General features: G+C 58.0%; 1 protein-coding gene across 2 annotated transcripts in view; it reads right to left on the reverse strand.

The window, feature by feature from the left end:
* Positions 1-7,044, reverse strand: part of TRAPPC9 (trafficking protein particle complex subunit 9) — a 160,854-nt gene extending 153,810 nt beyond the window's left edge. For both annotated transcript variants that reach the window (XM_045861310.1, XM_045861309.1), the window contains exons 1-2: positions 6,990-7,044; positions 1,274-1,867 (exon numbers count right to left, since the gene is read on the reverse strand). In XM_045861310.1, the coding sequence (XP_045717266.1) occupies positions 1,274-1,857 (584 nt within the window). In that variant the 5' untranslated portion in view covers positions 1,858-1,867; positions 6,990-7,044. The remainder of the gene's footprint in view (positions 1-1,273; positions 1,868-6,989) is intronic.
* Between the last annotated feature and the right edge of the window lie 18,812 nt (positions 7,045-25,856).

Consider the following 25,856-nt stretch of genomic DNA (forward strand, 5'->3'; position numbering starts at 1 on the left):
GGGGCAAGGAGCCGCAGGTCACACCCACAGTCCTGGTGTCCCGGTGCACGGCCAGGCCGTCGGCTTAACCGCAGGAGACTGCGAGCACTGACCTCCTCCCGCTCTGCCCAGCGCTCCCTGTCCCGCGGAGGCGGCAGCTCTCAGGACGTCCCCCCCCTGCCAGGGGTGCCCCCCATGTCCTGAGGCGGACACTGTGGCTGCCAGGAGGGAAGACGGGGCCCGGCCCACGCCCGGCGCCCGGCCTGGGAGGCAGGGCCCTGGGTCCACTTCCAGCTGAGTCCACGCCTCGCTCTGCTGCCCCTCCAGATGCAGCCCCCACCTCTGGATCCAGGGGACGCCCTGGAGTGAGCCCCTCGCTGTGCTCCAGGGCGGCGCTGTCCGACAGGGACAGCCCGGGGGCCACAAAAGGGAATTTAAGTTTTCTGGTTGCCACATTCTAACAAGTAGGAAACAGGCCCCAGCCAGTCTGCCGCAGCTGGTGGAGTGTCCTCCAGCGAAGCAAAAGGTCAGCAGTTCCCTTTCCGGCCAGGGCACAGGCCCGGGTGGCGGGTTCGGTCCCCGGCCAGGGCACGTGCCGGGGGCAAACCGGTCCATGTTCCTCTCTCACATCAGTGGTTCTCCCTCTTTCTCCCTCCCTTCCCCTCTCTAAAAAATAAAACAAAATAGCAGAAAATAAATATTTAAAACTGATTTGAATAATTTATTTCATCTAATCTATGTAAAATGCTATCCTTTGGGCACGTCATCAGAACGTAAATATTAATGAGCCATCTCCCATCATGTTTCCCGTGCCAAGGCTCCACACCCGACGCGCACTGTCCTCACAGCTCACAGCGGCTCGGACCGGCCTCCCCTCTGGCGCGCAAGAGCCGCAGGGGCCGTGGCTGCCACACTGGGCAGCAGCTCCAAGGGTCCCGCTGGGGGGCCCCCCGGGGTTCCAGCTGAGAAGGGGGAGTCAGTGAACACAGCAACCCTTAAAGGATTTCCCTTATGCAAAGGCTGTCCTGGTTGTTTTTCTTTTTAGAGAAAGAAACACCCATTTTTGTTGTTCCACTTATTTATGCACTCATTGGTTGATTCTTGTGATGTGCCCCGACCGGGGATCGAACCCACAACCTTGGCGTAAAAGGACAACACTCCAACCAACCGAACTACTGGGCCAGGAGCAGGTTTCAAGTCTGAACGTGAGCGGACTGCGCCTTCCTCTCCCTCCCCGACGTCAGGCAGCAGCCCCAGGACGAAGCCAGCACCCCGGGCCTCTCGGCACACTCACCTGCTGTCTGTGTCCAGCCCCACGAAGTCCTTCTTCTCGAACGGGACGCAGAGCAGAGGGATCTTGTCCCCAGACTTGTCGGTGGCCCGGTCCAGGCGCTTGGACTCGAGCACAATGAAGAGCGACTCGATGAAGTCCTCGATCCGCTTCTCCACGGTCGGGCAGTCCTCGTAGCTGGGGTAGAAGGCCACGTCGGTGCGCGGCTGCTCCGCCACCTCGCCCCGCAGCCCGAAGACGAAGAGCCTGGAGTCGTAGAGCGTGGCGCCGTAGACCTCCTTCTGCACGTGGAACTTCTCGAAGGTCTGCGGCCAGTCCCGGGCCGAGCAGCAGTCGGTGACGGTGACCAGGCCCACGACCTTGCGGTGCGTCTGGAAGTCGCCCCACTCGTTGTTCTCGGGCGGGTAGTGGTGCCGGTAGCGGATGTACAGCACGCGCTGGGAGTCCCGCACGCTGACCTGGCTCACGGAGCAGATCCTCTTGTAGATGCGGAAGAAGTTCTCCTCCGAGACGATCCCCACGGGCTGGACCACCACCAGGAGCGTCTGGTGGTCCTCGGCACACTGCATGTAGTCGGGGACGCTCATGGCGAAGCCCCTGCCCGGGGAGACCAGAGAAGGCGTTGAGGCGCGTGCGGGCGTGGAGAGCCGGGGTGGGGGGCCCTGGCGCTGACCCCCTCCCTGGGAGGCAGGGTGAGCCCCCCGCAAAGCATGGAGCCCGCCCCCAGAGCTCTGCAGACTGCCACCCCAGCTCTCACCCCAACGCTGCTCCTCTCCGGCCGCCCCAGCTCTCACCCCAACGCTGCTCCTCTCCGGCCGCCCCAGCTCTCACCCCAACGCTGCTCCTCTCCGGCCGCCCCAGCTCTCACCCCAATGCCCCCGCTCTCGGCCGGGCTCCAAGCGCCTGCTCAGGGGCCTGTCCCTCGTTTCCCGCTTCCGACGCCTAGCCGGGCGCGGAGTCGGGCGCGGAGTCGGCGCTCAGAAATGTTTGCCGAATGAACGAAGGGGCCAAGGAATAATCTACCTCCCCAGCCCCTCCCTGGAATCAGAAGACCTGGCCTTGAACTCCATCCAGTCTGCCTAAGCGCCTAGACCACAAAATAACGGAGAGAAGGGAACTCGCCCGTAACGGTCCATCTGGATTGAGGGAGGCTGCGAGCGTGAGACGCACAGCCCACTGCCCGCCGCAAAAGGGGGTCACACGCAGGCACTGTCCCTCCTGTACAGACGGCGGGCCCAGGGAGCTCTGTAGCCTCCCTGAGCCAACATCGCCGAACACAAACGGGAAGCAGGAGCGCCTGACGGTCGGTGCCGCTGAGTTGTTGACCTGGACAGCCCACGTGTCCGCACGGCCCCGGGGGCCTCTGTCCGCGTCTGCGGGTGGACAAGTGACCCAGCGGACCGCCCGCCACCCACCCCTGCAGACCTGCACGAGAGCGACGGGGACGCCAGGAGGTCCGAACACCGGTGCGACCCTGCCCCCACACTGCCCGTGTGGGCGACGGGGCAGGCCTGTGGCCACTCCACGCCCCAGGTTAGTCGTGGGTGAAAACAAGGATAATCACACAAAGGCTTAGTGCGTGGATGTCTGCTCGATGCTGCGCCCTAGTGCGGCATGCCAGTGCCACTAGGGGTTGGGGGGGGGAACCGGGCTCGGGGCCCCCAGGCTCTCGGTGTCGGCTCTCACAGACGCGTGGAGACCTACACTGCGTCGCCAAGCGAGAAGCCTGATTTGTATGAGAGGTGCTGCGGTGAAATGAGGTCGCTGCACTGAACCAGACAGACACCACACAGACAGGGGAACGCCTCGCCCGTGAGGGGGACTCCGTGAACACTCCCACCAAACCCGTCCACGCGCCCCCACTCCGGAGCGCCGGGACCTGGCCCTGACGGCCAGAGGCAGCCGCACCAGGAGCTTTATTTAGGCTCCAGGGCCCCGCGTGCCAGAGCCGCCGCCATGGCCCCGTGCCGAATCTGTGTGTGTGGTTCTGTTTCCTTTTCCTTAAATAGGAACCTCACGTTGCAGAGCCTTCGGGTCTCCGACACCTGACACAGCGACCAGGTGAAGCAAGAACATGAGAAGGTCCTCTCCACGAGACCCGTTCCTGACTCTAACGGCAGGAGTTTCATCCTGGGCGGGGAGGAAGAGGGTGGTGGGGTCGGTGGTGGAGGGCCGCCTACCCCAGATGGACATTGTATTTCACCCCTTACCCTCTGCATTTCAGCCCCAAAGTACACACGGACAGAGCAGCATGGACAAGATTTTTGTGTTTAAAAAAAAAAGCATCTGCCCTGGCCAGTATAGCTCAGTGGGTTGAGCACGGGCCCGAGAACCAAAGGGTTGCAGGTTCGATTCAGGGCACAGGCCTGGGTTGCGGGCCAGGTCCCCAATAGGGGGCACGTGAGAGGCAACCACACAGTCATGTTTCTCACCATCTCTTTCTCCTTCCCTTCCCCTCTCTCCAAAAATAAAATAAGTAAAATCTTTTTTAAAAATTAAATAAAATTAAAAAATTAAAAAAAGACTCCCTGGCCTGCTAACATACTTTGTTTCTGCCCAGGACATAAACGGTTTGTGTGCATATTATTTCATTTAAACCTTTAAATATCCCTTCCGCTTCACAGATGAAGCAATGGTGCCAGATCACAGAGAGGCCAGCGCAGAGGCAGCGTTTAAATCAAGCCCCTGCTCACCGCCCGCCCGGTAAAGGGTGGCACACTCCCTGCCGCCTGCCTGCTCCCTGCAGTGATTCTCCGAAGGGTCTTTTCTGCAAAGAATCAAAATCAAATCAACTCTCCAGAGAGAGGTGTGCCCTCCTTGGGGGAGGTCTCAAAATCGTAAGGGTTGGGGTTGGGGTAAGATCTGAGAGTCTTGTGCTCCTCAAAGGAAGCGTGAGTTTAAAAGAAACTGAAAAACGTTTATCTAGTCTGAGCCTCCACTGTGTGGAGAAGGGAGGGGGCCCAGGGTTCATGAGCCAAGGGCCTTATTAACAAGTATCGCCTCGCCGCAGCCCCGAGTAAGCCCTGGGAGGTGCTGAGCGGGCGAAGGGTCGGACCGGAAGGCCCAGGAGGACAAGGGTTACAAAAGAGAGAGAGAGGAACCCACGAGGCCCTGCCTCTGCAACACTGCACCACGATGTTGCACCGAGTCATGCAATGCATTTGCTCTCAGAACTAATGTGTAACAGTTTACAGAAACTGAGAACTTGGAATCCTACTGGAATTCCGACCTTCACCGTGGTCTTCCCCGGTTCAAGTGTGTGCACGGCGGACACTGTGCCGGGCACGGGGCTCTCCCAAACTCAGACCTTTGTTCACACGTGCACAAGTCCCACGCAGCCCAACCAGGGAAAAGACGCCTACACGTGAGGTTGAATTGATAAAATTTAGAGTGATCGGCCAGCCTGCATTATTAGCAAAAAGGATGCTGCTGTCTCATGAGCTTCGAGGGGCAGAGGACCCGCATGGCAAGGACCAAGTCCATGAGATCGTCGCCAGCACTGGCCGTGAGTCAGTCACGCAGGGTCACTGAGGTTCAGCTCTCTCTCTCGTGAAAGCCTGCAGTTGAAACTACTGATGTTTCAAGTCTCCTCATTCGCATGCTCGACGGCCCGTGAGCGCGTCCCCTGCACCAGACTCTGTATGGATCCACAGACGGCTCCCAGGTGTAGTCGTGGGCAGAGACAGTTAATATCATAAAGCTGCTACTGCTCCCCAGTTTGAGACACAGATTCAATGCCAGTCTGATTAGAATCCCTACCAGATTGTTCATGGAATGCAGCAAGTATATTTGTGGTCAAGAATAACTAAGAAACAATTGAAGAGCCACCACGGGGGAGGGGCATTGTCCCAACAGATATAACTACTACAGGGGTACAGGGTTTCTCTCTGGGGTGGTCAGTGTTCTAAAATCGACGGCGGTGATGGCCGCACGGCTCTGCGAGTGCACTAAAGGCCCTGAGTTGTGTGTCTAAACGGTTTCTTCGAGGAAGCACGGGATGGAATGAGACGGGCACTGACCAGCGCCGGTGTCAGTCACCCACCCGACACACACATCACACGTCGAACATACGTGTTCCTCCTCCTCGCTGGTTCCTCCAAAAGCTGAACCGAGTTACCGCATACGCCGCAGTTCTGCTCCTACCCACGCACCAGGGACCTGGAAACCCACGTGGGCACGAAAACTGGCGCCCGAAGGTTCCGGGCAGTATTCCAGGTGACCCGGAGGAAGGGGGAAGGGCTGGAGCGTCTGTGAAGGGACGAGGGAGGAAAAAAAGCGGGGTGCATCCACACCAACAGGGGTGTGTCCACACCAACAGGGGTGTGCAGCCTTCCGGCGTCTCTGCGCCACCCCGGAAGAAGCAGAATTGTCTTGGGCCGCACATTAAATACACCGCAACACACCATCGCAAAAAAAAACTCGTCGTGTTTAATTCACGATTTTGTGTGGGGCGGCATTCACAGCCACCCTGGGCTGCAGGCGGCCGTGGGCCCCACATGGGACACCCCTGGGCCCACTCAGCGACGGCCAGGGAAGGACAGACAAGGCTACACCTTGTGAACCTCAAAAATGCCGTGAAGGAAGCCAGGCACCCACAGCCACAGGCGGTCCGACCCCACTGCTGGGAGCTGCCCAGACTTGTCACATCCGCGGAGACAGAGCGCAACTCCGTGGCCCGGCCGGGCCAGAAGGAGGCCGGTGGGCGCCCCAGGGGAGGCCCCAGGCACGTCCTGGGAGAGCAACGGCCGCACAGCTGTGACTGGACTGAAAGCGGTTCTTCGCCCCCAACGGGTGGGCTGCCGGCACGGGGTCGACACAACTGTCACCTGAAAACGATCTCCCTTGACAACCGTCCCGCTCCGCCCACCGACCGCAGTTCCCCACCAGGTCAGAAACGCTAACCACCCCCAGCGAGCCCTCTAGGAGTCTCCGCGCAGCGGCCCGCCCCCGCCCCCCGCCCGGATCCCGGCATCGGGCTCTCCCGCGGCCGCACCGGGCCCAACCGCAGCTTCCAGCCGTGGCGCCCCCTCCGTGCGGCGGGGCCGCGGCCGGCGCCCCCCGGACCGCGCAGCGTCTGGGCCGCACGCGTCCACGAAGGGAGAGCCGGGACAGGCGCCGCGGGCCGGCGCGGAGTTGACACTTGTCCCCGCACCTCACCGAGTTGACCGCACGGGGATCCCCGCAGGGGCCCGGCGCCCGCGCCGCCCAGCTCGGTTGGTGCGACTTTTCGTCCCGAGGCCACTGAAGAGCAACCGCGACGGGGCGGCCCCGCATCCAGGCGCACGGGAGGCGGCGGCGGGCGGGAGCTGCAGCCCCGCTCCGAGGCCGGCCCGGACCCGCCTCTCGCGCGGGTCCCCGGACCCCTGCACCCCGCCTTCCCGCCCGTAGACCCCGCTGGGCCCGGGGACGTCGGCCGAGGCGAGGAAGCCGGAGGGGAAGGGGTGACCGCCGCGCTCGGAGGAGGCAGCGGTCGGGGCCCAAGGGGCGGCAGGTGTGCGCCGGGTGCTCGGCAGGTGCGGACACCGCCCCGGACAGGTGTGACCGGGGCCTGGCACAGGTGCGAGCTGGGGCCCGGCTGGGGCAGATGGCCGGGGCAGGTGCGGGCGGAGGCGAGCCCCTCAGCAGGACCCGCTGCCCGGGGCCCACGCCAGCCGGCACACACGGACCGCCCTCCGGCGGCCGGGCCGCCCCCTGCCGGGAGCCCCCACCTTGCACTTACACAGCCGGGGGCCCTGGGCCCGGAGCAGAAGCCGGCGGGCGGGCGGGCGGGCAGGCGGGCGGCGAGGCCGAGCAGATTCGGCGGCCGCTCCGGCTCGGAGCTGCAGCTTCCTAGTGGCGGGTGGGAGGGGCGGGAGCGGGGAGGGCCGAGCCGGTACCGCTCCTGCGCATGCGCGGAGCCGCCAGGGCCAGTACTCCGTTCCGGGTTTTGGAAGACGCCGGGAGGGAGGGGAGGGACGCCCGCGGGTCAGGGCGGGAGAGAAGGCGGGGAAGCGGGGGGGAGGAAGGACTGGGAGGGACGGGAGGGAGAAAGCGGCGTGTGTAACCGAACACGGGGGCTCCTGGCTTGCAGTGTTTGAGCCGGAGGAACCCAGGTCTTGTTGAGGGAAAACGTTTTTATTTTTACCTGTGACGATAAAGGAGCCTGGGGAATTTTCTTCAAAGCTCTGCCCCCTGTAGGAAGGCTCAGCCATTGCTTCTACCCACTATGCAATTAATTAATTGTCGATGTATTTTTTGCAATTTTTTGCACACAGATTTGGTTAATTACTTTTTTTTTTTTTGTAGTTGGCTAAACTGATTCCGTTGTGGTTCAGGTCAAGCCCTCTGCAAAATGCTGGGCTACCTTCTAGTATTTATCAAAAACCGCGTTTAATAAGAACCGCCCAGACCTTGAAAACCTTGTCCTATCTGACAGATAGCGGGACCTGGAGGGTCCGGAGGGGAGGCGGCGGCGCAGAGAAGCAGAGAGAACAGCTCTGGCTCCTGGGGCGGGCACCGAAGGAAGGACCTGCCCTGTGTCCCCGCCCCTCCTCGTCCCTCCAGGCGCGCAGCTCCCCTTTCTCCTCCGCGGAAAGCCCTCCGGCCCTGGCGCCTGCAGAATCCCTGCTGCATCCCCGCGCCGCCACTGCGCGGAGCCCCGCTGTTGGCACTGCAGGGACCAGCCCAGACCGGTTGTCGTCAACTTTCGAAGGGGAGTCTAAGGACCCCTTTTACGGGTTGGGGCACTGACACACGCAGGGCCTTGGCACAGTGGCAGGGGCTGGCCAGGAGCAGATGGCCTGAGTGCTGGTGCTGCTCCCCACCCCTCGTGGGTAAACCACCCCAACTTTGGGGACCCCAGCTGTTCAGCCACATCAAGGGCTCCGAGCATGGGACAGCTGATCTGCGTTTCAGGGCCAAGGAGCCAAGCTTGCAATGTAGAGGAAGAAACCATTTAAGGATTTAAACCCCTCCATGTTAAAGAAATAAAAAGTTTACATACGTTCTTTGGAACATGCATCACATATTTGGAAATACACACAGGAATTGTGAACAGTGGCATCTCCAGGGTGGGCTGAGAGAACAGAGGACCAGGAAGACCCTCCTTCCCTTTGTTGTGTGTGTGTGTGTGTGTGTGTGTGTGTGTTGTGTTTGAATGTTTTTACCATATGCTCCATATGTATTTATTTTTCGATTAAAAAATATAGAGGAGGACAGAAGTGGTTCTCTCAGCAAATGCAGCAGCCGTGGAAAAACCATCTGAGCCATCACTTTGCTTGAAGCCAGCAAGCACTTATTGAGCCTCTGCTATGTGCCCAGTGCTATCGTATGACTTATTTTATTATTCATATTTTAATAAAATAATAATATGCTCTTCCTCATCCCTGCCCAGAGCCAGTGGAAAACCAACTGAGTTTTTACTGAATTGTTTTCCAAGGAGAAGGAATTCGTTATAAACAGAACACAACTTCAGGGCAAAACAAGGGGAGTGGTTTGCCAGCCTGCCAACCAGCCAGCCAGCCAGGGTTTTCCAGGGCGGTGCCCAGGAGCTGAGAGAGGGTGCCCGCGGGGCTGCTCCGTGGTGGTGAGCGGGCACGTGGCAGTCATGGAGCACAGAACATGGGCGCGGACGGAGGCCAGGCTTCATGGAGGCCCGCGTGCCGGGAACAGAGCTTGGGGCTCAGCTCAGCCCAGGCGAGGCAGCTGTTCTTAGCGCCGGGGTCCGGAAAGGACACCACCTGGCTGGGGCCACTCAAGTCGCTGCTGCTATTTAGGGACTCTGGTCCGGGGCCGTCTGACTCCGTGGCCTGTGCCCTTTCCACGGTCCTTTTTTGTTCCGATTCCGTCTATAAATGGATAAGACAAGCAATTTGGAAACAAGACTGAAAGCTGGCAAAGAAAACATGACTATTTTTGTACAGTGTGTCTCTGTTCAGTGCACTCACTTATATTAATGTATCTTGTTGTCTCAGCAAATCTGTGGGGAGGGAGGGAAGGGACTAATCTGCATTTTCACCAGCGAGAAAACCGAAGCTCAGGGAATTTGAGGGCTTGCCACCCCCTCACAGCCATCAAACAAGGGCGTCCAGACCAGCCCCAGGACGGCCTCACCTCTGGGGGTTGTGTGCCTACTGCAGCTTTAACGTTTCCCAAGCGTCTCCTCTGGATGCTGAGACTTCAAAGAACACGCCAAACCTGCTCTCAAGGAGTGCATAGACACCTACAGTCGGGAAGGAGCCTCTGAACCCATCAGGCCCCACCTCGCACTCACACCAAGCGCCTCTCTGCAAATGTCCCAAGAAGTCTGACGGCATGGAGCCCTGTTAGAAAGCTCTACAGTAGGACAAGGCGAGTCTGCCCCCCTGAAACTGCCGATCACGCAGTCTGGAAGGCGAGGACCAGTGCCCAAGGAGGCTTCATGGAATTGAAAACGGTCACGGAAACATGAGTCAAACAAAGCGCAGGTGGGAGCACCCGCTTCGTCACTACCCACTTCTGTCTTCATCCGAGCAGTGGGGGTGAGCCCTTCCCAGGGCTGTTACTGGTGCTCAGTGAAACCATCGATGGGAGAGCCCTTTGGGACAGGATGAGACAGATCTAAGCTCTACCTCAGTTCTGTCACACGCTACTGCTGCGGCTTTTGGGATAGGGTGACCGCATGTTTTGATTTGCCTGGGACAATCCCAGTTTAAGACTGTCGTCCCAGCTAGCCAAGTCTGGATGGGTGACATGATCACCCCACATGGGGCAAAACCCATCACCTCCCTGCATTTCTGACCCTTTCCACGTCCGAGAGCGGCTGTCTTCTGCCACGCAGCCCACTCGGAAATGTGTCCGTAATGCCATGGCTCACCTGGGCTTTCTTGTTCCCAAGACGAAAGAGATTCATGTCTTTAACCGCATTGATTTAGCGCCACTAAGAACCAGCTGCGTGTGCAGGTCTTTCACAGCTCTTCCCTCAAAGTAACACAGTCGTGGTAACTGCCACTCGCTGGCAGGCAATGTGCAATGTGCTGGGTGCAAATTTCCCATGTAACCCCACAATGACCCTGTAAGGTAGGTTGTTCTAAGAGCAGGGGACTTACACTCCTTTCCCCCCCTTCCTGAGTGTGGAATAATTGAGAAGTAAGACGCAGGAACCAGACCATGGATGTTTACAAGCCAGTGTTATGACCAATACTTCATTGGAGAGGGTGCTTTATATCTGGAGCCAAAAGTTGGGTTTTGGTTTACTCAATCCTTCATTTTAGAATAGTTATTCAGACTGAGTCAGCCAGAGCTGGATAACCACAGGCCTCCCCTCCACGGTCCGAAGTCACACAAGCTAATGAGGGACAAGCTTGGCATTCAACCCCAAGATAAGCACCAAAGCTCACTTTAAACCTCATAACCGCTCCGAAAATCACTCCTTTCAGACATGAATGTAAAGTGACGGAAGGGGCTCAGTCACGGAGCGGCTAGCCAGGCTGCCACCTCGCGCCTCCCAGTGTTCAGTGCTGCTTTCGGAGATGGGAGCCTTCGCGAAGGTCCTTGGACTAAGATGGGCCGGTAGCACCTCCCCGGGCAAGAACCCTAGTCCACCAGACCTGAGTGTTAAAGAGGAGATAAGGTTGCAAAGATGGAACCGCAGAGTGTCAGCCGCAACGTGGACTCCTCGAGTCCAACTCGTCTTCGCGTCCCAGGGCCAGCAGAAGCTCCGACACAGCGAGCGCTCGGCGAGGGCAGAGCAGATCCGCCCGCTCAGGGAGGGAACAAATGAATGAAATTCTGCAGCCCGACTCCGGGGTCTGCCGCGGCGCCACAACCTGGGCTTCCAACTGGCCAATCACCGGCTCCACTCGCCCCCGGGACCCCGCCCATGCACGCCCTTCTGGATTCCCTCCAGCTGCGCAGAAATCCCGGAACCCTGGATCACCGAGGCGCCTCCGTGGGAGTGCGCATGCTCTAGAACTGGCAACCGCGGATTTGAAAGCGATTGGTTGGGAGACGAAGCCACGTCCCACCTCCCAACTAACTCCCCCCGCAGAACGTAGGACTCCGTTTGGCTACTGTCATCCCCACTACGACGCCCGACAAAACGAGGGGAGACGGCCCATTCAGAAACGCTGCACAGACAGGGAAGGCAAATCGTGAGCGGCCGGAAGTGACGCAAATAACGAGCGGAAGAACAGAGGCCCCGCATTTGTTGCCCTGGAAACCGACCTCCTCGACTGCGTGCCAAGTGCGTCAGCGGCAGCCGTGGCGTCTGGGTGGCGTGCTGCGCGCGCCCGCGGGGGGCTCTCTGCGAGGGCACGCTCCAGGGTAGGCAGGGAGCTGCGCAGATTGCTTCTCCAGCCCCCTGGCCGCCTCCAGTGGGAGTCTTCCCGTAACTAATTCTCTGCTGGGTTTTCAAGCTCCAGCTTCCGGATCTCAAAGAAGACGCACGGTTCTTTTCTCATTTCCTCTAAGCCACGCTCCTGCGCGCGTCCTTGTCTTTTCCACATTGTTCCTTCAGAATGTCCAACGGGAGCATCCTGCTCTTTGACGTTATGCCGAACTGGTACAGGGCACTCCCTCCCATCTTCCCAGGTGGCTGTTGGTCTGCACAGAAGTGTGGGTCGTTGATGGTCCCTTCTTTTTACTTTGTTTTTATATTTCCTCATTTTTATTTAAAAGGCATACATACATTGATTTCATAATGAAGAAGTAGATCACTTTTTAAAAAAACAAGTTCTTTGTCCTCAGAGAGCTTGTTAGCTTTGGGGGAACGCGTTTTTTATTTATCTTTTTTTATATATAATTTCAAACAGAAAACTGACACTGGTAAAAAGAATTCCCGCTCAGGGAATTATCCACATTCACCAATTATTTGCATTTTTGCACCACCCGTTCTCGTCGATAGATAGATGCCCCGGTTACGTACTTCACAGCGGCTGTTTTCTCCCTGCCCAGCATCACTCGCCGCAATCGGGTGTCACATCTTTCTGGAGTATTCTTTCATCTGGGACGGTTTCTCCGTCTTCCTTTGGTCTCTCATGACTTTAATACACTGGAAGAATGCAGGCCAGCTATTTTGTAGAACTTTACTCAATTTGAGTTTGTTTAGCCCTTTCTCAAGATTAGAATCGGGTTATGTGATTTTTGCAAAACATCACAGAAGTGATGTGAGTCCGTAATGCGTTATCTCAGGAGGCACAAGATTTTGGGTTGACCCATTTGTTTGTGATGTTAACTTTGATCATATAGCCAATGTAGTGTCGGCCAAGTTTCTCCACCATAAAGTTACTCGTTTTCCCATTGTAATTGATGAGTAACTTGTGGATTTTTTGAAGCTACTTCGAGATTACGTAAACAGCCATCAGACTTTCAGCAATGATTTGAACATCCACAGGTAACTCGAGAGTTATTACCAACCAGCCTAGACTGCCACTTACTATTTACATTTCAAACAATGCACATGCACTATGACTTCTTCTTGGAAATAATGTTTGTTTACCCAACAGGTAATAAACAATCAGTAAATATTATTTACTGTGTCATTTCCTTTCTTTATAAATTAATAAAGAGGGTTCCTGCTTCATAGAGTATAATCAGAAGCACCAGGTTAATTTGCTATCCAGATAATTGTTCCTTTAGTATCTACCTCAGTGCCTGTCACACATTGATAATATTTTTTTAATTAACAAGGGAAAACACACACACACCCCAATATACTGTATCGAAAAGATTGAAAAATTATAAATGTGAGCAGCTAATACTTAAGAGTTCTCCCTAATGCATGGTAGTCACTTGTAGAACCAGAAAGCGTGTAAAGATAAGTTATAACATATCCAACTTAAGAAAATCGGATTTTACATTTTAAAATAAAGTTTAAGAGAATTCAAAAAAAATAACGCTGAGGATATGTGAGGATCTGCAGTTCCAGATGTGACCACCAGATGGCAGGACAAGCTAAGTAGCTACTCTAGAAACACAAACATGGGCGTCTGGCCTGAATTAGGATCTCAGTGCTTCAAATTGTGCCAAAACTTTGGGTTTGGTCATTTTGTCAGGGGAGTCCGGAAAACACACCCGGAGCTCTTGGGGTGTCGGGACAACGGGTCAGCTACTTACTCCACAATGGTTCAGGAAAAGAACTAATATGTACTGTGCTTGAAACTTAAGTTTGCAGCAGTTTAAAAGTCATTAGAAAGAGAACGCTAAAGCAAGTCTAAGTAGTGAAAACCGCGCCTTGACTTCCCGCCTGATTCCAGCACACTTCCCGAGAACATGGGCCTGGAAAGGCGGGTCTCTGGGAGCATGCCTGGCTGAGGCGAGGGGGCGGGGCTGCTGCCTGCAAGTGCAGGCCGATGGCCCCGAACCATCCTTCCCTGGCTGCCACCGGGGCAGCTAAGAAATACCGTTCCTTACAAGTTGCCCCGTTAAAGTGCCTCCGATGACCTTTGAGGTCTTTGTTTTCCATCCCTGCCACTAAACGGGAGGACCTTCCTCTCCCATTTAAAAAAGTACCACTTTCAACAAGAAAACAGAGTTTTGAAAGTACTCGGTTTGGTGCGCTCCCCATGCCAGCTCCGCTCCGGGGCACCTGGCCTCCTTGGGGGTCTGTGATGAGGGGAGGACCTCTGGGAGCCTTGACGGGGTCCAGGGCCACGCTCTGGGTGCTCTAGGGCCCGTTCGCTTTGACTATTAAGACACAGCTGCAGGTTTTGGAAGCTGTGGCCTGGGGCGGGGACTCTCGGGGGCCTGTCCCCCTCCCTCACGATCCACTGGAAACCTGCCGCAGCTCAGCTGGGCCGGGCGCTGGGGCTGCTGCCTCTTTCTTTCCGGCCTGGATCCAAACGCCGCTCCCGCTTCCCTTAGTTGGTCTGTATGAACACCCGCGAACCCCAAAAGACATTTGGGGGGCCCCAGAAAGGCCACCTCCAATAGGACACGGGCTTCAGATGTGCCCCCTTTGGTTGCACGCCACTCTGAACATACTAGCCAATTAATTGCATCTTTCAAAAGGGTGAGTTGTGTGCCCTGTGGCCTGTCTCCCTGCCTCCTGGGCAGCCTCCCCTGCAGCCGACCCACCCTCACGCCGAGGGATCTCCTGGCTGAACCCCTAGGTTTCAGAAGGTCGGTCTCCCTGGGCCTCTGAGTTCTTACAGGGACCATTCTCTCCCCTGCCGGCCCATTAGGCAAATTTCTACTCATTCTTCCAATTCTAGCTCAAGCTGTGCACCCCTGCAAAGCCACCCCTGCCTCCCCAAGCAGAGAGCTGCACCCCACCCATCCTCGGGGTCCCCCAGTGCCTCCGTGGCCAGACTTCCCACCCTGCGCTGCGTGCCCGGCTGGACTGTCCTCTTCTCTGACCCACTCCGGGTCCTGGGAGTGTGTCTCTAGCACGGGGACCAGAACCACGGAAGGTGGTTATGTGAGTAAGGACAGACATGACCACAGGACATGGGCTGCAGCCCAGGGGACCAGCCTTGGACAGGAAAGCCTGGGCCGGCAAAGCCGACAGAAACACCCCAGGTCCTCAGGGATCGAGCAGCACACTGCATGGAAGGCCATGCATGGTTCCGGCGAGCATCACTGCCTTCATTGCGCCGTACAAAGAACAGCCACCGCGTACCCCGCGGCAGACAGGACTCTAGGGACTGCGTGCACTGTCTCGTGTGTTAAGGGACTTCGTTTCCCCACAGAAAACCCCAGTGTGCACCTGTGCTCTCGGAACCTTGACCGACCTGGGAGACTCTCCGCCGTGGGGATGGTGTCCCCGTTCCCACCTAAGGGACAGTCTGGGAGCCCAGGAGACGCTGCCGGTCACATCCAGAGTGTGGGTGACTGCCTCCACCCGCACAGCAAATCCACGGCAGAGCTCCAGGCCTGAGCTACATGGCGGCCGTGACATTCCCCAGAAGCAAGGGAAACCCAGACCCGGGGAGTGACAGGCCCCAGAGCCCCTGCCCACGGGAGGCGCTGGAACGCTGGGGGTGACAGCGGAGCAGCTCGGGGCACCGGGCAGCAGGCAGCTCGGGCTGGTCCCTCGCAGAGGGGACGGGGGACGCGAGCTCTGTGGTCACTCGGCCCGTGGGCACGTATGGGGGCAGCAGATCGACCTTTCTCCGTCTCCCCTTGTTTCACTCTCAGAAATCAGCGAGTATGTCCCCGGGTGAGCGTTTCCAAAAAATGAACCTGTAGCAAACTTCACTCCTTAATGAAGGAAACAGCAGGCTAATTATGCGGTTTCAAAAAAAGGATGTAAGAGAAAGAAGCAAATATAAATTTCCTAGAAGAGATCATACAGAAAGAAGCCTGCAAAATGAACACAAAATGAAACTGTGAGTTTCGTGTCTCCCACGCACGTGCGCCTCTGAAGACCACACTCAGTTGCCTCGCGATGGTTCACCAACCAGGCGCCAGGGTCAGTCTCTGGAATGCAAACACCTGCCCCCGCTGCCCCCGTGCAACTGCAGGGGAACCCCGAGTGGCATCACCAGAGGAACCCTGCACGACACTCAGCAGGACGCTGACCGGACGCACAGAGATCCCTCCGCCTCGTCTCTAAGGGCTGGGCCGTTTTTCCCGTCCGGTCAGAACTCCGATCAGAATTTCTCAGACGCGCGAAGAGCATGCTGGGGAAAGCCGGTCTTCCACGAAGCCCTGTGTCTGCTTTTCCTGTTCTCAGCGGTGAGAAAGGGTTTGCGAGAGTTTTCACTTTCGGCTCTAACTCGGCCGGTTCAGCTCTGCGCGATTTCGGTGAGGAAGAGACCAAAAGTTTCCCCTTTCAGAAAAAAAAAAAAAAAAAAGTGTTTCACTTTTCTTTTGACAGGTCGATGTTGCATCTAAATATAGGCTGCCTCACCAAACTATTCATGACCATTGCTCGGGCTCGGAAAACAACTATTTTCATTAACATTTCCCAAAAGATTAGTGGGTACAGTAATACTTTAATGTGGCTGCCGGTCATTGGAACAAGCGGTATCGCAGGTTCCCCGCTTCTCCCGAGCCCGCTGGGCCCAAGGGGCGCCCTGAACCAGACCGCCGAGAGCGCAGCGCAGAGCCGTGCCAGCTGGGGGTGGTGCTGCCGGAGGCCGAGCGCGCGAGCGAGCTGCTGCCCCGGCTGATGGGGCTCGGTGGACTGAGCGCCAGCCTGTGAACCGAAGGGCCACGGGTTTGAATCCCGGTGGGGGCACAGGCGGGGGTTGCGGGCTGGGGTCCCCGGCTGGGAGACATGAGAGAGGCAAACCATCGATGTTTCTCTCCCTCTCTCCCCTCCTCCCTCCCTTGCCCCCTCTCTCTAAAACATACATGAAATCTTCGAACATGAGGGAGTCCGATGGCTGGGTAATAAATCATCCACCAAAGTAACTGGCTTCACTTATTTTCTCCCTGCAAAGTTGAAGGAAGACCTGCTGAGCCGTTGGTTGATAAATCACTGACACCGGCGCTGATCCACGTGGCCGTCTCGCCGCTGCCACGGTGCAGGGGTGCGCGTGTCTGCTCGAGGGGGGGGGGGGGCGAGTACTCAGGCGCATGCGCACACAGAATCCAGCCCTGCAGCTCAGACGGGTACCCCAGCGCCCTCGCGCAAGCAAGAAGTAAATGTTTTCGGGTCCGTTAAAAATAACCTTAAAATATTTATTTTATTCAAAGATTTATTTCCAATAAAGTCCACCTCTAGGATATCAAAATTTAATACATTTATGATGTTTTGGCCAGTCGTGTGCCGCTCGTACCTTAGTTGACAAGTCAGTGAAGAAGAAACATTCGCGTGTTTAAAGCCTGTGGACTTAGGGACTCCAGTTTTTGCACATCACTTACTCTAGCTGGTTTGTTTTTTTTTTAAGATTTTATTTATTTGTTTTTAGAGAGGGAAGAGAGGGAGAAAGAGAGAGAGAGAAACATCAATGTTCGGTTGCTGGGGGCGGTGGCCTGCAACCCAGGCATGTACCCTGACTGGGAATCGAACCTGCGACACTTTGGTTTGCAGCCCGCGCTCAATCCACTGAGCTACGCCAGCCAGGGCTACTCTAGCTGTTTTCACTGAGGGGAGCTGGAGTTCGACACGAGGCGTGAGAAGGCGGATGGGTGGTGTCTTGAGGTTGAAGAGGAGTTCCCACAGGTAGGTCCTCAGTGGGCTGGGATAACGTGTCCACTCGGACACATTTGAAAATAACGTTTTGTCTTAAAAATGTCAGTAACTACAAGTGTTGGCAGTTACATCCTTTCCAGCTAGTGCTTCAGTTGAGAACATTTAAGTACCAACCTAAAACCCACCGGAGACTCTAAAAGTCTTCAGGTCCGTGGTGTGGCTCGGACCTCCCGGTGAACGGGGTCTCAGTCCAGGCGGGGGCGCGGCGGGCGGCGCATGCAAGCTCCAACCTGCCCCTTCTGTTCGGAATCACAGCAACGAGGGAGAAATGTAAAAGAGGGACATTTAAAAATATGCAAGGGCGCACACACACAACCAAGATGAACGGTCCCCTGCACCAGAAACAGAAGGAATGGGCCTGAAGCTCGGTGGGGGTCCTCCTGCACTTGGCAGAGAAGGGGGGGAGTTCAAACCAGGAGGGGAGCCGTGTGAGAAGCACCCCATTTCAGGCATGATGGGACATAAAACCAGGGGACAGTGTCCAGCCTCATGGCGGGACCCTCCCACTTGTGAAAGGGGACCAAGAACAGGTGCCCAGCAAACTAATAGACCACGTATATTTTGAAATCTCCCAAAAACCTTTAAAATATACACGACCATCCCCGTGGGAGGCAGTGAACGGCCTCAAGGGTGCCGGCACCCTAATCCCCAAACCTGTGAACACATGACTTTACACAGCACAGGGACTGTGCCCGCGTGATTGAATGAAGGACCCCCTGCCAGGAGACGCCCCTGGGTTATCCAGGGCGGGCCCACCGCCAACTCCGAGGCCCTTGAAAAAGCAGGCAGGAGTGTCTGGGTCCGAGGAGGAGACAGGTGACCGAAAGGGGTCAGGGACGGAGCTGGAGTTGCTCCACGCCTGGCTGTGCAGGAGGGGGACGGAGCCACGGGCCGGGAGCTGGGAAAGGCAGGGGACGGGCTGTGCCTTGCAGCCCCCGGAGGAAGCGCAGCCTGGGTGTCCCGAACGGGGGAGGAGGACCTGGTGTCGCTGAAGGGATTGAGTCCGTGGGGATTCGTCATAGCAGGGAGAGCAAACTAACGCAGTGTCCGTTTTACAGACGGGGCGACCGAGGCTCACTGTGAGGTCCCCCAGTTAGTGAAGGGAGAGGCTGGTCGACTCCCACATCCACCTTCTCTCCCCACCCCGCCCGGTGTGCGTCCGGGCCTGGGTGCCAGTGCTGGCCCCTGCGAGGGCACCAGCAGACCACCCAGGACCACGCCTGACCTGCCCGGTGGCTCCTGCCACCTCCCAGGGGAGGCGCTCTGTCCCGGCCACATTCCCCATGTCCGTGGCAGGGGCTGTCGCACCGCCAGGCCAGGCCGCCGCTCCGTGGCCTGCCAGGGTCTGTCTGCCCGGGAGGGCTGGAGTGCGGGCAGAGCTGAGTGGCGTTTCTCCTGCCTGGGGACTCAGGGCGGACTCCCAGCCCCTCCACTGCCAGGCTGGAAGGGAGGGAGGGGAGGAGGGAAAGAACCCACCCTGACCAATGTGGCTCAGTTAGTTGGGCATCAGCCTGCAGAGCAAAAGGTCACTGGTTCAACACCCGGCCAGGGCACATGCCTGGATTGTGGGTTTGGTCCCTGGTCAGGGCATTTGTGGGAGGCAGCCGATCCCTGTTTCTCTCGCACATCAATGTTTCTCTCCCCCTCTCTCTCCCTCCCTCCCCTCTCTCTACAACGAGCACATAAAATGTTGGAAGGAAGGAAGGGAAAAAGAAAGACCACACAGAACCTGGGCTCCAAGATTGGCTTTGGACTCCGGCCTGGGAGAGCGCTAAGCCCTCCTTGGGGCGGGGGTGGGGGAGCGCCAGCCCCAGGAACGGCGTGTACCGGAGATAAATCTCCTGCACAGCGACGTGTCCGAGGCCTCGCGGTCAGGAAAAGTGGGTCAGCCCGGGGTTTTTGTGTCTTTTTTCGAGCGAGCACACTCACTCCCAGAGCTGTCCTCGGGCGCGAGGCCAAGTAAGCTTGGCCTTTTCCAGGCTCCGCTGGCGGCCCGCGTTCCTGCCGGTGGCCGGGGAAGGCGGCCTGGCCCGTGGATTCGGGGCACCGGGGCTGGGCCTGGCACCTGGGGGGCGACTCAGGCTGAGGGGCACCAGCCTCCGTCACCCAGGGAAAGAGAGTGGGAGGGGCGTATTCGTTTCCTGTCGCTGCCCTAACGAATTAACCCAAATGTAGAGGCTTCAAACCACAGAAATCTCTCGTCTGAAACCTCCGCAGCACGGAAGCCCCGTGGGTCCAGGGAAGCACCATTTTCCCGGCCCGCTGGGGCCGCCGGCAGAGAGCAGGGCCCTGCATCCCGAGGGCCGAGGCCCCGCGTCCTCGGCCAGGTCCAGCTCCCGCAGGCCGCCCCGTGCCTCCCCACAGCCACGGTGCCCGGCTCGGTCGTCTCGCTGCAAGCCTCTCCCGCCCCTTCTGTTGTCGGATCCAACTCTTCTGCCCCCTCTTCCTCTCATTTAGAAAAAAAAAAAGATTTTATTTATTTTTAGAGAGAGGGGAAGGGAGGGGAGAAAGAAGGAAACACCGGTCGGTTGCCTCTCACGGGCCCCCGTCCAGAGACCTGGCCCACAGTCCCGGCACGTGCTCTGACCTGAAATCGAACCGGCGGCTCTTGGGTGTGTGGGATGACGCCCAACCCACTGAGCCACATGGGTCAGGGCTTCCTCTTCCTCTTGTGATGGGTCCTGCACTTCCCTGAGCCCACACGGACACTCCCCCGTTTATGACATCAGCAGAGTCCCCTTTGCCATGGAGGGCAGTACCTCCACGGGTCTGGGATTGGGGCATGGACCTCTTTGGGGACCACTGCTCGGCCCCCTGGGGAGGCAGCAGACCCCAGCCCTGTGCAGAGGGACAGACGCAGCGACAAGACTACGGCCGTCACTCAGAGAGCCCACCGTGGGCTGTCTGCCTTCACTCCCGACCCTCAGGCCGTCCTGTGTGGGCACATCGCCTCCGCCCGCGCTCCAGGAGACGGGCCCGGAGGAGGGCGGCACCAGGGTCACGGCTGGAGTGCGCTGAGCCACTGTCGGACCTCAAGGACCAGAGGGGCCGCTGTAAGCCGGCACTCCGCCGACAGTGCAGTCCGACCGCGGCCGGCGCACCCGAGAGCCCGCAGCGGGGCCGGCGCACGCAGTGAACTAACACCCACCACTGCTCTCCCGTGGCCGGCTCCAGGCCAGGCTCCCAGCGGGACACTGCCCTGCTCCGTCTGCCCCCTCTCCGGGTCCCCTCACTTGTCCTGGCCACCCAGCCCGGTGGGCGCAGCCTGGCTGGGTTCGGGGAACCCGCTCTTCCACCGGCCTGGGAGCGCGTTCCCGTTCCCGAGGGCAGGCACGACCCCGGTCTCCTTGTCAACCCCAGGAGCTTGCCTCTGCCACGTCTGCGTTCTGCGACTGCGGGCCGCCGCGTGACCGCCCGAGCCTCGGCGGCGACACCTGTGTCACCGTCTGCAGGAGGCGGCGGGGCGCCATCCGGGAAGCAGCACGGCGGCAGGTGGAGCGTCGGCTGCGCACGCATGCGCGGGGGGGGGCCGCGAGCGCAGGGGGCGTCCACAGCTGTGTCTCCAGTAAGTGCGCGTTATCCCCATTTCACAGGGGAGGCGACCGAGGCCCAACACAGGGAAGGACTGTCCCCGAGGAAAGGGCAGGACATGAGCAGGGGGAGGGGGTCACGAGCTGTTCTGACTCACGGCCAGGAGGGCCTCGCCGCGCCGGTGCCGGTGCCGGTGCGGGCACCAGGAAGGCGCATTCAAACACTGTTGCGTGTACGGCCTCTCCCGAGTCTCGGAGGATTTCCCTGGGGACGGTGGCTCGGGCGGGGCTGCTGGGCCGCAGGCAGGGCCCCCCCGGGCCTGCGGGGGGCGCCGCGCCTGCCGCACCCACACGCCACACTCGCTCAGGAACAGCGCTCCGGCTGGTCACCTTCACGCACCAGACTCCCCGGGAACCGCCGCGGCAGCTTCCGACCGACCAGCAGGAGCTCCCACGGGGGGTGCCCACACCCAGCCCACGGGACTCCGGGCCAGGACGGAGGCCTGAGGCATCTCCACGGCATTCCAAGCTTGTTCCAGACCACGCAGGCGGCCACAGGCCCGGAGGACACGGGCCCGGACGGCCCTGACTCCGAGGGGTGACAGTGCCTCCTCTGACCCTGGGGGGCTTTTCCTAGAAGTACCCACTCTGTAGCCATAGTTATATGAATGTTTGCTTGCTTAAAAATTAAAGAATTCCCAAGAGCCTTCTTACCAAAAAAAAAAAAAAATCTTGCTCAAAATATCTCTTTTAAAAAAAGCAAAGATTCCCCTAAAGGCTAAACTGTTGTCCTATAAGAAATGTAAACCTGACTTCCAGCCAAGGTGGAGGTGTAGGTAGGTACCGCGTGCCTCCTCCCACAACCAAAAGAAGGACAACAACAAATTTAAAAACAAAAAACAACCAGAACTGCCAGAAAATCGAACTGCATGGAAGTCTGACAACCAAGGAGTTAAAGAAGAAACATTCACTCAGACCAGTAGGAGGGGCAGAGACGGGCAGCTGGGCAGAGAGGACTCGCGGCAAGGCGGCAGCTGGTGGAGCGGGCGGTCTCACGTTTGCGTGTGGATAAACCAGGAGGAACAACTGGGGAGCAAGGCAGACCACGCAACCCAGGGTTCCAGCACCGGGAAATAAAACCTCAAAGCCTCTGACTTTAAAAACCTGTGGGGGTTGCAGTGGCAGGAGAAACCCCAGCCTCACAGGTGAGTTCGTTGGAGGGACCCACAGGGTCCTAGAACGTACACAAGCCCACCCACCCGGGAGCCCAAGGTGCTTGTAGGTAGTGGAGGAAGTGGCTGAAAGCTGGCACAGAGCTGACCAAGCTGCACTGTCCCCTCTCGGACCCCTCCCCCACTGACAGCACCACAACGCAGCAACCGGGGCTCCCCCGCCCTGGTGAACACCTAAGGCTCCGCCCCTCACTATGCAACAGGAGCGCCAAGACAAAGAAATATGGCTCAAATGAAACAACAGATCAAAGCTCTAGAAAAAATACAATTAAGTGACAAAGATAGCCAACCTCTCAGACGCAGAGTTCAAAACACCGGTAATCAGGATGCTCACAGAACTGGTTGAGTATGGTGGCAAAGTAGAGGAAGAAGTGAAGGCTATGAAAAGTGAAATAAAGGAAAATGTACAGGGATCCAACAGTGAAGGGAAGGAAACTGGGACTCAAATCAAAGATTTCTAGCAGTAGGAAGAAATATACATTCAACCAGAACAGAATGAAGAAACAAGAATTCAGAAAAATAAGGAGAGGCTTAGGAACCTTCAATACAACTTTAAATGTTCCAACATCTGAATCATAGGGGTGCCAGAAGGAGAAGGGGAAGAGCAAGAACTTGAAAACTTATCTGAAAAAATAATGGAGAACTTCCCCAATCTGGAAAAGGAACTAGACTGCCAGGAAGTCCAGGAAGCTCAGAGAGTCCCAAAGATATTGGACCCAAGGAAGCACACACCAAGGCACATCATAATTACATTAGCCATGATTAAAAATAATGGGAGAATCTTAAAAGCATCAAGAGAAAAGGAGAGAATTACCTACAAGGGAGTTCCCATAAGACTGTCAGCTGATTTCTCAAAAGAAACCTTACAGGCAAGAAGGGGCTGGAAAAAAGTATTCAAAGTCATGAAAGGAAGGGACTTACATCTAAGATGACTCTATCCAGCAAGGGTATCATTTAGAATGGGAGGGCTAATAAAGTGCTTCCCAGATAAGGTCAAGTTAAAGTTAAGGTCATGTTAAGGAACAAGCCCTTAATATATGAAATGTTAAAGGAATTTATCTAAGAAAAAGAAGAAGATCAAATATATGAACAGTAAAATGACAACTTCTCTCAAATGAGTAAAACCACGCCCTCAGGTGAGGATGGAACGAAAGGGAAAGGGGGGTTGGCCATAATCACTGACACAGGAGGTGTGAACCAGGGCTCCTGCAGACCCTGAGCTGCCTAACCCCAGGGACAATGCGAGCGGCATTGACGGACAGACAGACAGACGGTCACTCGCCGTGAGGCCTGGGCCAGGGGCTGGGCGGCGCCGCTTCACGGGGGCCGGCTGGGTCCCCACCGGGGCTGCTGTGCCCCCTCTGTGGCTGGGCCAGGGGCCCAGAAAGCCAGCGCAGCGGCCTGATGCCACACAGACCAGCAACCCCCAGATGAGCAACAGAGACCAAAGCACTCCAGGAGGTCACCCGTGGGGTTAGGGAAGGCAGGCCTGGACATGTCTGTCTGGAGGAGCCGGAGTCCCCGGGGGCCTGCGAGCCAGTCCCTGGGTCCGAGGGTGAGGGCTCTGCAAACACCTCCCCCCTGGGCTGAGCCCAGTTCCCTGGGCTGGGCAGCTGGGGCGGGCGGGCGGCCCTCAGAGGAGGCTGACGTGAGTGGGCACTGGGGGTTCCTACCCCCTCTCCTGCAGGGGGGCCTGGGTGTGAGAGCGGCAGCAGCCCTCGGGGCTCTCAGCGGGATGGACCCCGGGTCCCTGCCGCGTGCCGCCCCCCGGGCCAGCCCGCACACCAGGCTGCTCTGAGCATCTCGCCTGCCACTAACCCAGGCCCGGGGAGGTGCGGGGGTCTGATCAGGGACACAACGACGAGGTCTTCGCCGGAACAGCCACCGTCACGGGGAGTGACCGGAGGGCTGTGCGTGGCACGTTCAGCAGGCTCTGCCAGGGGAGGAGCCCGGCCATGTGGGCCGCATGTGACTGCCTGGGGACCGAGTCCCCGCTTATTTCTGCGCCTCATCACCGAGGGGCGGAACAAAGACTTCTGCGGTTTGTGACTGAAAAGGCAGACTCTGTGAGCCCGAGGGCGCGGGTGCGTGGGAGTGCTGGTGCCAGCCCTACATCAAAGCCAGATCCTGAGGCCCTTCCCACAGGCATCTGGGCCCTGGCCTCTCCCCTCCGAGGCCCCACCACAGGCCCGCCTCTCCTGGGCCGCCACGGACTCAGACGATGGTGCTGGGTGGCAGGGGGCCCAGTGTGATCCCCGCCTGGAGCTCAGGGTGGTTCCTTCCCCCGGAGGGCCCTCCCCTCTGCCCGGGCTGGTCCTCAAGGCCAAGATCAGCAGGAGAGTTCTGGTGCGGGGAGGGGGGCAGGACTGTGGACGTGCACACGAGGTTCTTCCTAGTCTCGTCTGCCTTTTACAGATCTATCTGCTTTCTCTCGCTCTTTTTTTAATACTCAAAACGTGTTGCTTTGTAAAAAAGAAAAAACGGTGGTGATGATGATGATGGTGTCAAGCTAGGTCCCTGGGAAACGCCCCCCCCCCAACCCAGGCCATCTTGGTCTCTTCCTCTGCCGGGCCTCCAGGAGGCCCCAACAGCTGAACCTCCCCTCCTGGACGCTGTGGCCGCCTGCACTGCAGTCCAGGCGTGAAGGGCGTCTCCCTCGCCTGCTGGCTCCGTGCGAGGAGACCCGGGACCCCTTCTTCTTCCGTTTTAATCGCCCTCGCCATGTCATTTCACACAACACAAGGCATCCGTCGTGAGTGCACAGTTGGATTGGTTTCGGCAAACACACACACACACACACACACACACACACACACACCGTCACCATCCACTGCCCCGGAATCCCGCAGAAATGCCACCGGCGCTCTGCTGCGTCTGTCTGGCTTCTCCCTGGCACGGGGCTCTGCCATCCCCCCCCCCCCGCCCCCGGCGCTGTGGGCGTCAGCAGCCCCTTGTTTTATTGTGTGGACGGGCCACCATTTGCCAAACAGGCCCCCGGTCCCTGGGCATTCCAGCAGTTTCCGTCTTCGGCCCTGAGGGGCTAAGCTGGTGCGCAGGTCTGCGCACGGGCTCTGTGCACACACCGGCCTCTGTTTCGTCGGGCCCCGCGCCGGGGGTGCGGCTGCCGGGCTGCTCGGAGGAAACACAGCCCGCACCGTTTGAGAACTGCCAGCCTGCCTTCCAGAGCGTCTGCCCCCTGGGACTCGGTCAGTGACAGCAGCCGCACGTGCGAAAGCTGGTACCCCTGGCGGTGCCTCTGGCCCAGGTCACCTCCCCAGCCCCCGCCCGGTGCTGGGTGCCGCCCCCCACGGGCCCAGTGCACCCTGGTGAGTGGGAGGAGGGGCACAGTCCGCTTCCGCTATTCTGTTATCCTGTCCAAATCGAAGCTGCTTCCCGTCCACTTCTCCGGGTTTTTAAAAAAAAAAAAAAAACTCCTCTGTTGTATGGTGTTGGGGGAGGGGAGTGGGTGGAGGTGGAGGAGGGTATGGGGCAGGTAAATGATAATGAGAAAATACAGCAAAACGTTTAGAAAACAAAAGAAAGCCAAATGGTGTTGGGAAACTGAGTCTCCCCCTGCAAAACCGTAAAGCGGGACTCACCGTCTGCCGTCTGCAGAAGTGAGCTCCGGGACCCACGCTGCAGCTGTGAGCCTCTGAGGAGGAAGCGGGGGGAGCTCCTCCCGGCAGTGTGTGTGGCAGTGGTTTCTGGGACATGACACCTACAGC

Source organism: Phyllostomus hastatus, unplaced genomic scaffold (assembly GCF_019186645.2).
Source record: "Phyllostomus hastatus isolate PE091 unplaced genomic scaffold, TTU_PhHast_1.1 phas_scaffold_21, whole genome shotgun sequence".
Classification (NCBI taxonomy): Eukaryota; Metazoa; Chordata; class Mammalia; order Chiroptera; family Phyllostomidae; genus Phyllostomus; species Phyllostomus hastatus.